General features: G+C 39.1%; 1 protein-coding gene across 3 annotated transcripts in view; it reads left to right on the forward strand.

Annotated features, from left to right (window-relative positions):
- The first annotated feature begins 5,185 nt into the window (after nt 1-5,185).
- The window catches only part of arhgef39 (Rho guanine nucleotide exchange factor (GEF) 39), a 41,573-nt gene continuing 33,228 nt past the window's right edge, over nt 5,186-13,530 (forward strand). For all 3 annotated transcript variants that reach the window (XM_017426293.3, XM_017426294.3, XM_037981072.1), the window contains exons 1-5: nt 5,186-5,272; nt 6,521-6,692; nt 7,347-7,441; nt 11,362-11,482; nt 11,636-11,754. In XM_017426293.3, coding sequence (XP_017281782.1) covers nt 6,543-6,692; nt 7,347-7,441; nt 11,362-11,482; nt 11,636-11,754 — 485 coding nt within the window. In that variant the 5' untranslated portion in view covers nt 5,186-5,272; nt 6,521-6,542. The remainder of the gene's footprint in view (nt 5,273-6,520; nt 6,693-7,346; nt 7,442-11,361; nt 11,483-11,635; nt 11,755-13,530) is intronic.

A 13,530-nucleotide genomic window follows, 5' to 3' on the forward strand; every position in this document is an offset into this window, starting at 1 on the left:
TGCAATTGGCCCCTGCCTGTTGCCGTACCGCTGCATGTCGCCAATATAATGGTTTATATAGCCTGATTTTCCACAGTCTGGCTAATGTCTTTAACCATTTACGTTTAATGTTTGTTAGTGACATATTTAGTTTTGCTGAGGAGACATAAAACCGCAGTGAAAAGGCGAAGGGAGAGGCAGGCAGTACTCTGCCGCACTGAAGGGGGCGCACGTGAGCCAACGGGAGCTTGTTGCTGCTGTCCTTTCACGCAGAGCCCAGTGACAGTCACGTGCACTGCTGCCAGTAGTTAAGTTTTGTTTTGCTCAATCGGACTGCCAAAACGGTAATTGTAACGTTTTTTCTTATCTTATCATTAATACTACTATGTGTGCGCGTGCGCGCAAGCGTGTGTGAGTGAGTGAGTGAGAGACAGAGAGAGAGAGAGAGAGAGTGTGTGTCTGTGTGAAGAACGCTGATGAGATATGAAATAACCAGTAGCCAATTGAATAAGCTACCCTTTTGGATTTATATATTTGTAAATCTGACTCTCAGTGCCTCACCAACCATGAACCTCACCGCACGTCACTGGTTGTTTGTTTGAGTAACAGTAAACTTTATGACTAGCAATTCAATATTAGTGTTCCAAGGAAAGAGAAACTCAAAGTTAAAAAAAGAAGAAATTGTTTATGTCATGATTTTATTTATTTTTTCATCAGAGTTCAGAGGTCAATTACGAATCCTCTGGCAATAGCTGGAATGAATAGAAGACTGAAGGACTGCAAAACCTTCAGAGAGTTGCATCACTTTTTGCTTCACAGATTATTGATGCTTTTTATTGCCTTCAGGTAAAAAGCAAACCCTTTGTCTGTGGCCTCCTGCATGGTTCATGTTTTCATTGCTTAAGGCAAAACAGGCCTAATTTCCACCAGACTCTTTTGGGGCCAATTATAATAACACCAAATGTACTGGAAACAAAATAAATGTGAAAACGATAAAAAGAAACTAACGACATGCCCTTTTTTAAAATAAATTTTAATTAAAATTAAAAGTATTGTATGTTTAGCACATTGTAATGATCCACCTGCAGAATATGTTTGGATCACATATGGAAAGAAAGGGATTTTAGGAAAGTGATCTGCAGGGAAAAAAGAAGCCGCCCATGATTTAGATCTGTTTTATAGCTTTCATATGTTCAGTTGTTTATTATTGGCTGCTGTCAAAGTTGAAAACGCATGTGCTGTGTGTGTTTGTTTGTCTATAATGTTAGCAAAATATCTAATGAACTAGTATTGATTTTAATGTCAATGTCAGAAAATAATTATTGGGTGTTTGAACAAGAAGGACGTAAAAAAGGTGAAAGTGACCTTTCTACTGTTTTAAGATCTTGCACCAGATCGACTGTATTGATCAACAATATTTAGATAACTTGACTTATTCAGCCTTTTTCTTTATCAGATCTCAACAACTGAGGCTGACTCTGTTAATTACAGGGAATTTTCAATCATAACATACTATCAATAATACCTTTTTAAGATTTTATTACAAGATAAAAATCACAAATGAACGATGTATCAACACAACAACAAAAGTCAAATTAACACAAAATTAGGGGGAAATATTTTAAATTTGGCACCAACTAATTATTCTGAATTATCTAAATTGTAATTCAAATAGTTTAAAAATGATTTGAAAAAAAGATAACACTCTGAAACAATAATGAACTCTTTTATGATGCAAAGGAAGACTTTGATTATAAGTTTATCTAAATGTGAGAATCTTTTGAACAGGATGTTTAATTTAGAATTATGCTTAGGTGTCAAGGAATGCAGAGTCGTGTTAACCAACACAACCCTACAACATCCAGAGCCTTAAGGAACTCCGGACGAAACTCATCCACCTTAGTGACCTCAGCACCGGAGATTGGAGAGCCCGACCCAAAGCTCCCAGGCTCCGCCTCCTCAATGGAAGACGTGCCGGTGGGATTGAGGAGGTCTTCGAAGTATTCTGCCCACCGACCCACGACATCCCAAGTCGAGGTCAGCAGCACACCACCCTCACTATAAACAGTGTTGGTGCTGCACTGCTTTCCCCTCCTGAGATGCCGTATGGTGGACCAGAATCACCTTGAAGACGTACAGAAGTCTTTCTCCATGGCCTCTCCAAACTCCTCCCATGCCCAAGTTTTTGCCTCAGCGACCATCAGCGTGCTGCTTGGACTGCCGGTACCCGTCAGCTGCTTCTGGAGTCCCAGAGGCCAAGAAGGCCCGATAGGACTCCTTCTTCAGCCTGACGGCATCCCTCACCGCCGGTGTCCACCAGCGGGCTCGAGGGTGCCGCGACAGGCACCGACAGCCTTGCGGCCACAGCTCCAATAACCCACTGGTCAATTTTAGTTCCTACCCTCATCTATGGTCACGAGCTTTGGGTAGTGACCGAAAGAATGAGATCGCGAATACAAGCGGCTGAAATGAGTTTCCTCCGCAGGGTGTCTGGGCTCTCCCTTAGAGATTGGGTGAGAAGCTCGGTCATCCGGGAGGGACTCAGAGTAGAGCCGCTGCTCCTCCACGTCGAGAGGAGCCAGTTGAGGTGGCTCGGGCATCTGGTGAGGACGCCTCCCTGGTGACGTCCCACAGGGAGGAGGCCCAGAGGAAGACCCAGGACACGCTGGAGGGACTGGGAACGCCTTGGGATTCCCCCGGAGGAGCTGGCCCAAGTGGCTGGGGAGAGGGAAGTCTGGGTCTCCCTGCTTAGGCTGCTGCCCCCGCGACCCGACCCCGGATAAGAAGATGGATGGTCAAGGAATGTGAGCTGAGATCAGTCTAAAACCCACTCTCAGGCCAGTGCAAGTAAAAGATGTTGCTTAAGACTGCAATAAAGAGACTGTGTGTGTACTTAATACAATAAGGACATGACTGAGCATAAAAATTAAAGTATTAATGGATGTATGAAACAAATATTGTATTTTTAGTCATGTGGTTGTGTAGTGTAGCAAAACTAGGATTACTTATAATTAGTTAGTGCAAATAGTGTGTTTCTGAACTCAGAAGAATGTTTCGCTCATTCCACATGTCAGATGAGGATTACGAAAGACTAGTGGCAGTTGAGGCATATTCCTAAACAGTTGAGGCAAAATGAGGAAGTTTGTTTGAAGTTGCAAGCACCAAAAATGTCTAGGAAGTCACAATGAGAGGTGATCCTGTAAACTGTAAAGATGCAGCTAAGACAGTTGACATATGTGCAAGAATTTAGACACTTTAGATTATTACTGGTTATTATTATTAGTGCCATTATTATTATTTTGACAGATTTTGTAAGTTAGTTCAGAAGATTATTAACGCTTCTTCTAATCAAGAAGTATCAGACTGGAAATAAAACTTTTATCTTATCAACTTGCATTAGCTGCAATTATGACTAGACCTAATATTGTTTTCTCATCACCCATTATTGAAGGTGCCTCATGAGATCGAGGCTGTGTGGGGCCAGCTGACAACCCGTCTTTTGGGGGCACTCCAGAAGTTGATCAGATGACAACAGAACCAAGGCGAGGAGGGAGGTTAAGGCTCGAAGCCCATTGAGGGTCAGTGGTCTCGTTTGAGGACACCTGAGGTTGTGGTGATGGCTTTGAAGAAGGTGTGACACAGTCAGATGATGGTGTCAGAAACTGGAGAATGATTAGGCGTTTAAGACCGAACTGTTACTGGACTTTCTCTTAAAGTTACAAAAAGTTATTCTTCAACTGTTTTTGTCACTTTAGCCTTAGGCAAACAAAACATAATGAGATCCTAATGTCATTTACAACATTTGAAAGTGGAATAGATCATGGAAAGGTCCTATAGGAGACCAACACAAAGACATATGAGACAAAAAAAGTATTCACACCTGAAACCAATGTACAATCTCCAAATAACCCAACATGCACGTTTTTGATTCGTTACAGAAAACTGCAGTCCCCACACATGCACTGGGAGAACTTGCATTAAGGTGAGATTTGACAGTGATGGTGTGAACAGTCCCACCAACAAGCTGCCCTCTTTCAGAATCTTTTATTTCCTTTTCTTTTGAAAATATAATTACATCTTCATCTTTTTCTTCATGACCTACCGCCAAAAGGCAAAGGATGATTGAAGTTTTGCTCATGTTAGTGTGTCTGTCTGTTCGCAAAACATCTCACGAACATCTAAAACGACTAATGAAATTCTCTAAAGATAATCAGATCAACTTTTGGAGTTTCAGGAATTTGGCTGCTACAGTTTACAAAACTACGTCTGTGTGCTATTCACAATACATATTCTGAGAAACTAAACTCTAGTAGGCTAACTCTGTTTGCCTATTAGAGAAAAATCTCAAGAACCACTGGACACATTTTTTTGACACTTTCAAGAAACAATCATTAGATGTACCTCTCCAACTGATCACCTTTTGGAATCATTGTTATTCAAGATGGCTGCCACAACCAACTGACCTTAGAAACCCTCAAATGGCTCTAATTCAGCCATTTTTACAGATCTAGCTAGAATTTGATGTGGTAGTAGCTGACAGTCATTCACAACACACACTCTAAGCAGTTATATTTCAGGTTTGACCAACACGATACAAGCATGATTCAACTTTTTGACAAGCTAATTTGTATTTTATTAGCTGTAAGTCATACAGCAGTTGTTCTTTAGGTTGCTCCCTTCTGCCTGGGGTCTCCACAGCGAGTGAACGTGCATGGAAGATTTAACGTTTTACACGATGCAACCTGGGCGCAAACCACAAACAGCCTCAGGATGATCAAACAATAAATAAACGACTGAAATATATCACTTTGTAATGCTTCTATATGATGCACTAGTTTAATTCTTTGAATTCAATTATGGAAATAAATGAACTTTTTGATGATATTCTATTTTCTTTTTTAATGCACAGTATATGCATAAGTGCATGCATATTGTACCGTATGTGCATACAAAAATAGACATACAAGGATACCAAGTTTGGAGTGTAACAGCTGTTTTAACAAGCTTTCTATTAATTAATTAAAATAGACTAGAATTTCCTTATCTAAGGAGCAGAACATAGGTTCGGAGTTTAGCACTTTGTATTTATGAACATATAACTTGGTTAAGTGCAAGAAAATTGCCGAAAAATGACACCTTCCATCGCTTTAAAACAAAACCTACCCAGCTGTCTGCGCAGCCTCATACGTCATCGCGTACAGCCAATCAAACGCGACATCACCGCTGCAACCCGGAAGGAAGAAGTTTAACTGGGAAAAAGCGCCATTGTTAAAACTGGAGACGTTAACTGAAGGTAAGCGCCACCTCACTCCCCAATAAAGTCTTGTAAAAAAAATTGTAATAAGTAATAGTCGTACGGTGTTTATGAAACGAAGTAAGGTTTAATGAAACGGTTTTAGAAAATTCATATCACATCGTCAATCTAATAACCTCGCGACGAAAAGGTCACGAACAAAAGTTCAGTTTTTGTCACAGAAATGTATAAACTAAGTTCGTAATATTTATTGTATTGTTAAAATTCAAAATACGAAAGTGGTTTCTCTTTGTTAGCTTGACTTGGAGGAGTGTTTTTCCTGTCATTTAGGTAGGCTTTAAGATGCTTTCAATGATTTTGTTTAGTGATTGTTTAAGAGTACATTACATAGGTTATATGACTATTAAAAAAATACAACTAAGGCATTTAATTGGTGAGAAGGAATTGAAGGTGGAACAAGAGGTTTCTGTTGGATTTCAGTGTCTGTGGAGGATCTTACAGATGTAATAAAGTTACAGCTGCATCATTTTTCTTAGTTTTCTATCATTTTGAATGCTGATAAGTTAGATATTGTCCATATACACTTACTATATGTGTCAGTATATACACACACAGCTGTCAGACGGTTTTAAACTACACAAAAACAATTTTTAATTAAAAGCCTAGCAGTCCTTGAAGGAATGCATATCACCGGCCATCTTTTCTGTCAGTTTCAAACTAAGATCATCTTATGATGAGAAAAGTTGTAGTCGTCACATTTTAGCACACCATCTGTAAAACTGACTGAGTTTTAGCTGTTTTTGTGTTTTCTAAGATCACTTGGCTTTGGTGGCCATTTTGAATCCGTTTGACTCCAGACGTTAGTCAGCTTTAGGTGCAAATCCAGTGATTACTCTCTTTAATTTTCATCAGGATCCATTCAGTGCTTCATAAGATATTTTGACTCCAACAGTTAGATTTTATTTTTCTTGCTCAGTCACTCAGTTTGTGAGGATGGCCAGCTCTTGGTAGATTTACACGTCCCATATTCCCTCCATTTCTTTATGATGGATTTAACAGAACTCCGGTTCTGAAAATGCAAAACACTCAAAGATCTTAGTATGGTCTAAACATGAAATCTGGGGTCAGATATCACAGCAGACCTATATCAATCTACTGGAAACAAAAGAAACATAACTAAACTTAAAAACACGACATAAACACATGTTTGCAGGTATATTTAGCTTGTTTGTTATTGTGGTGTCTGTGTGTGACGCTGACCTGGTCTGATTGCTTGTGTTTCCGCAGTGTCCTCCTTATCACAGTGACCATGAGTTTCTCCCCTCACCCCTCCAGCCTGACTGGGTGCAGCAGTATCCAGGAGCAGAGAGACCGCTGGGAGAGGAAACGCAGCCGAACAGCGAGAGAATTGGTGCAGACAGAGCAACGCTATTGCCAACAACTGGAACTTGTAACCACAGTATGTTTTATTGCAGACCAACAAAAGTTTGTTGGTCAAACTGTTGACCCCCTCAAACACGCACACACATACACACCGATGCTGTGATGAAGAGAGAGTCCCATTAGTCACAGGCTGTAGCCCTTCTGCATTATTCTACAGAAGTGCGCTCTTTTACAATTAGGGACATTAACAGTCACTCATGTACTCCACCTCCCTGTGGAGAGCACAAGATTTCCACATGCCTCCACAGCCTGATTTCTACACAATTACCAACTCTCCACCCCTTCACTGCAATTAGGACTCATTTTAAGCCAAACAGGCTTTCGCTTTTCTTATCATTTTTTTCATTTTAAATGACTTGAAACCATAACAGATGTTACTTTACTGTCTGTATGGTGGTGCAGCCCTTTGTGTTTGGCTAAGCTGCAGTTTGCTGAATTATAGTTCTAAATCATTTTAGCTGTCGTCCTCTGTGGTTTTCAGCCTGTGCTACCAACATTAAAATCAGAGGTATTTAGAATTTTTACTGTGCATTCTGTGGTGAGAGGGTAATTGAGACATCAGGAAAAATTTAATTCATCAAAAGCATATTAAATGAGACCATAATTCCATCTGACTGGTCCAGATGTTGAGACTTAACATCTTAATTTTTTTTTGGTTCTGTTCTCTCAGTTCTTTGTGGAAATCTTGAAGGCCAAAGGAACCCTGAAGCAGGATATTAGAGAGGGTATCTTCAGTTCAATTAAAGACATTCATTCAGCGAACCAGTAAGTATTCTTTAAATATTTTAAAGAAGTATACACTGGGGATAGTGGTGGAAGACTGATTAAAGTGATTGGGATTAGTAAATTGTCTCCAGTTTGAAAATACAGTGTAGATAAAGTCCTGTTTGACCAAAGCATTGTCCTTATCTACATGACCAGCAGGAGTCATTGTTACATCCTTTACAAGATTCCAGGTCTAATTACTCCAGGTGGTATGAAACATGCACCAATAATGCTGTAATATAGTATTTATGAACCTGACTTGCTGTTCTCAGGGTTCAGGGTGACCAACTAGAAGTTACATGAGAAATAAGCTCAACTCCCCACATGTCTGGGTGCCATATTGATTTTGCTGATAAGATTCTGATAAAAGCTTTATTTCAACAACCTGAACCATTTTCTCTGGGAACTTAAGTGTCCTAACATTATCATTTCTTTCAGCCCTGGTTTGTTGCATTTCCGCTGATGTTTAGGGTAGATATGGCAAATTAGTTCTGCTGATGTGGCTTGTTACTAATATTTAGTTTTTTAAAACATAAGAAAAATCGTGCTAAACTTTGTAGAAAACTAAGAAATTTTAAGGTCAGTTTCACACCAGAGCTGTTTGGTCCATTTTAAAGGGACCAGTGTAGGGCTGCAACAACGAATCGATAAAATCGATAAAATTCAATAATTAAAAGCGTTGGCAACAAAATTCATTATCGATATGTGTCGCGCAATTTATGCGTCACTAACGTTGTCGCGGAAACGGTGACGTCACCTGCAGCGCGTTTGCTGAACAAACTCCGTCCAAAATATAAGTCATTGCTCCGTCCGCTCCGTTAAAAAAATAAAATAAATAAACTCCGTCCGCTCCGTATGATGATGAAGAAGCTACGGCTCCTCTTCCTCACTGCAAACTTTCTTTCTGCTCCTCCATTACTGTTTTGGGGGCATGTTTTACTCACTGCAGGTTAGAATCTGCTGAATAGGCTTTTGTGTTTATTGTGTAAGTTGTTAAGCAGCAGAACTAGCTCTGTGAGCTCTGTTAGCAGCAGTTAGCATACAGGAAACTGCACGCTGCTTTCAGCGCCACCCGGTGGCATCACAAAGTAATGTTTAGTCATGGGTCGATCACTGTATGCAAGTGAAGAGTGAGGCAACATTTAACTACATTTACATCTACTTATTTTTGTAATTAATTGTTTTAATGGTACTTGTAGTGTGTGTGTGTTTAATTGATTTAGTTGTAAATTTTTTAGAGATGTGAAACACGGGTGGTAAATTAGCTATTGTTATTTTCTGCTTGAGAGCTAAGTATATAAAGTGAGAATGTTGAATTGAATTTATATTGATTTATTTAAAAATAAGAAAGTACTAAAAGTTTTGCATCAACCTACTCCTTTACATACAGATAACTTTTCTATGTGGGCCAAAATGAATGACTGAATGAATGAATGAATTCCAAGACGACCGATTAATCGAGAAAATAATCGCCCGATTAATCGATTATTGAAATTATCGTTAGTTGCAGCCCTAGAAATATTGTTTCTCTTATAATTCTGGCATTTAGAAAATAACTTTGTGAATCCTAACTGATCTAAAACAGAGAAGGTTTTGTCTGATTTAATGTCAGAGTGAGAAAGGATACTTCTGTGTTTTTGACAGTGTAAGTAAACATCTGTTTTCAGCTGGATGTTTATGACATGCTTATGTCGTGTTTTTAACAATTAATGTTCCTCTTTTCTGTCTGTTTAAGGTGACAGTACCTAAATATTTTGGTTAAGTTTGTCCTAGATGTTGCATCTTCTTAGAATTAATATGGATTAAATTGACACACACAGAATGCTAATGCCATCTCCCTCCTGTTGCTGATGGTCAGACAGTTTAATTGCTGTGAAAAATGTTTTAAAATGTAATCCCTAATTTCATATTTATCATAACCTGCGGCAGGGAGGCAGAGAACATACGGAAACAGAATCTTTCCCACCCTTTGCCCTCGTTAAAACCCTCTTGGCTGCTTCTGCATCTCCTGATTATATACAGAGTCTACCTTGGCATGCAACTTCATTAAAATCTATTTAAATCAACTTCAATGGCAAAGTGCTCCTTCTGACAGGATGTATGAACAGAATGCGCTGTAAGAAGTCTCGGGGAACATCATTAAAGTGCACAATTGTGCGCGCGTGTGTGTGGTATTTCTTCTAAGTTTAGATAATGAGCTCCTTCACAAGTGTCAACACCCTCTGCCAATTGAGTATATGTTAGTGAAATGTGTCTGACAGGCTGAACGACGACTTTTCCTCTTCCATGATGCAGTTGTTTTGTTCCCAAGAACAGCAGGCATTTTATTTTTTCTTCAAAGAGGCCCTGGATGCCCTGCAGGTAGACCCGCCATCTGGGTCCCACTAAATACATCACCTAAAGAGAGAAGGTTTCATATGAAACTGCATACTAGATCAGCTGCTAAGCCACCCATTAACAAAGAAGCAGCTTTCTGAACAGAGGTCAACGCCTTACCTTTTAGTAAACATGCACGTCTTCGCTGAAAATAATGCCTAAGATGCGATCTCGCCTGTATGTACGAACTTGCAGTTCAGGGGACTTTATCTAGAACTCTCATGTTTTAATGCTGTCATATCCCATATGGGTGTTAGGGTGGCTGGTAGGACTCATTTAAGGCTCCCTTAACACTGGATGACGACCCTGCTACTGTTTCCACAAACAGAAAGTGGAATCAGAACATGGTTGTATCGCAAAAAATGTAGGTAGGTAGGTAGGTAGGTACATTTATTTATATAGCACTTTTCAGCACAAGGCGACTCAAAGCGCTCTACAACACAGGAACAAAATTACAGACAGAGTTACAGAACATGAAACACAATGAAACACACAAGCTAAACAAGATGAATTAAACTAAGTGTACAGTTTGGATAAATAATCTAAAACATGAGAATGCTAAGCTAATGATACCGAGCTTTCTAAATGTTACCAGACCCTCTATACAGCCGACATAACAATTACTAACCAAGGTCTAAACATGACTAAACTAAGGTTCTAACATTACCAAGGCCCGCTAAACAGCCAACATGAGAGATGCTAAGATAAACTAAACTAAGGTACGAACTCTAACTAACAGAACCAAGGCCCTCTGAACAGCCAACGGAAGAATTTCTAATATATATAGATAATCTAAATAAGGAACAACGAAAGGAAGAAAAAAAAAAAAGGCAAGTATGAGAATGTGTGTGTGTGTTTCCAGATGGTAGAGGGCAGTGTAATGCATTGGTGTGTGTGTGTTTGCAGGAAAGTCCATGAATGTTCACAGGCAACGAAGGGGGGGGGAGACTGCTCCTTCAGTGTAAACTTAATCATGAAGCTGCAGATTTTCTGTTGCTTTTTTCCTATGAAGCAGACATAGACAGTGAACTGGTCAGCCAGTTTTATTCTGCCAATATTGGCCGCTTTTATATGACAGCAATCTACCTGTGCATACTTGGATGATGATGTGGGGAAATGAAAATTCAGTTGCAGTGGGTAGAACCAGCTTCCTGTAGTCCATGATTTAGGTTTTTGAAGTGAGAATGCTCTTCTTATTTTTAGGTGTAAAAATTCTGCTAAGGGTTGTTGAATATGCATTTATTTAGGTTAAGCAATTATTGTAAGGATTGCAATTATTATCTAAATAAATAACACTTCTTTACTAACTTTTGGCACACAACTAGTTGGAGCAGAAGTTATATTTGTCAGGCATTTTGCCACACCCTTTTCTTTCACACCTTTTTACTTGTGCCACATTTTTTGCTCTGGTAATAAGTATTGCTCATGAACTATGACCACTACACAATTTCAAAGCAAACGTGTAAAAATCATGTCATATGCCCTTTAGTTATTTGTTTAAATGTTAAAATAAAGTGTTTCTTTTTCTGTTTGCTTTTGTTCAGATCTCTACTGGTCCATTTGGAGAATGGTTACCTTGTCAAAGGCCTGGAGCAGTTCTGTTCTCATTTACACTTTTACAATAAATATGTGGACAACATCTACAATGCCAAAAAAGTGCTTGAGGTAAGAATCTAAATTTTAGTTTTTTGCTTTGTGAAAAGTCAAAACTATTCAATAATTTGACTGAAAATACAGCAATACTTTGTGTTTCTTTATCTGCCTCGTTACACAGGTGATAGTTTTTCTAATTCCTTGTCCTGTCTTCTGCTTTCTTAGATCCAGCTGAAACGAAACAAGGCCTTCAGACGTTTCAAGAAACTACAGGAAGCTCGACCAGAGTTCAACAACCAAAAGCTGGAGGACTTACTTCGAATGCCTATTCAGCGAATTAAGCAGTAAGACTTCTGCTTTCTGTTAATACTGAAAAGCTAGCTGCCCTATTCTTCTCTATCTGCTTGATTTTAAACTTACCCATTATAGACTTTTACAGTTTTGAGTTCAGCACATTCCCCCTTCCCAGTCTGGTGAATCAGAAATAAAAAGATTGTGTTTGACTGAGCCACATCTTGGCACAATGGCTAATCAAACTGGCTGATTCTTGCAACAATCTATTTTGGACTAACTAGAGAAATTTCATTTTTTGCCAAAATGCAGAATGAATGCTGAGCACTGAATGACATTGTTGAAAATGCTGAAGAAGCATCAAAAATTACGGCAAAAAAACGCAACCCTTACTAAAATTAAAAAGAATCTGAACGCTAACTAAAAGTTAAAAGTAGGAAAGAAAGACTAAGAGTAGCAAAATGAATGCAAAGGAAAAAGCAGAACATTAGGTAAAAGAAGCAAAACTACTACTACTACTACTGAAAACTACAAGTAGCAAAACACTAAGTAAAACTTAAAAATAACAAAACACTATGGTATGTTGTTTTTGAGAGAGAGAGTTGTTTTATAAGCTTGAAGAATGGTAAAAAATCAGGCTAGTCATTAGCATCGCCTGCTTATTTTTCAAAGTTGGCTTTTAACAATGTAGAAAAATTGTCATTTGTTCTCTTCTAAAAAGCTTTTTAAATTCATCAGCTCTTAGCAGTTATAGGCTCGTCTCAAAGTTTTCCTTCATTTTCAAAATTCTTGAAAAGATTGTTGCACAACAGCTTTGAGGTGCTTTTGAGAAGATTTTTATCTTAGACACATTTCAGTCAGGTATTCAAACTGATTCTGTTCTCCTCAGTGTTGATGTGAGAGTCTGCAGTCACTAAAACTTAGATTTACCATCAGCCTTTGACGCTGTGGATCACTTGGTGCTGCTTCAGACCCTGAAAGGTTGAGCGGACAACTCACCATCAGGTGATGGTGAGTTGACAGCTCTGCTCCTCTCTTTACCCAAGTGTTCACAACAAATGGCTGCATATCAGAATAAACAACTGCAAAGTCTATCATCGATCCGCTGCCTAGGGTGTCCTGGTGCCATATGTACTAATGGACACCCTTATGATCAAACATGCAATTCATTATGGACCAACTGTGACTCGAACAGAAGTCCAATATTAACACCACTTGATATCAGAAAGGTCACTGCTTCTAGTCACACTCCTCCAGGTTAAACTGTTGAAGTCCTCCTGCAAAATTCCCAGCTGGAACACCTTCCAGAACCCCTGGGAAGGACTCCAGGAAGGCCGGGTACTCTGAACTGGTGCATGGGAACAAACAATTAGAGCAGAGGTGGCCTTGAGGGCTACTATCCGGCATGTTATCACTTTTTCTTTTGCTCCAACACACCTGATTTAATGGTTAAATTACCTTTTCATTTTCTGCAGAAGCTTGTTTATCACCCATTGATTCAAATCGTGTGTTGGAGCAAGAAAAAGAAGTAACCAAGAGACTGTGGGACAATGAGAAAGGGCATGCAATCTTTTGTTTGTGGCACCTACTCCTGCTGTGGGGAAACAAAGTGTCTGTTATATAGCAATATAACGATCCATATCGTGGGGACGATAGAAAAGTGTCTATCGTGATATATTTTCTTCTATCGTTTCTGTCATAATTGTATCAATGATTCATGTAAATATTTCATAACGTAGGCTACGACGAATGTATTAGTGTTGTCACTTTGCATACATTCAGTTTATAGAAGTGATAAATAAGAAGAAAAAACAACTATTTTGTGAAGA

This window comes from Kryptolebias marmoratus, linkage group LG1 (genome assembly GCF_001649575.2).
Source record: "Kryptolebias marmoratus isolate JLee-2015 linkage group LG1, ASM164957v2, whole genome shotgun sequence".
NCBI lineage: Eukaryota > Metazoa > Chordata > Actinopteri > Cyprinodontiformes > Rivulidae > Kryptolebias > Kryptolebias marmoratus.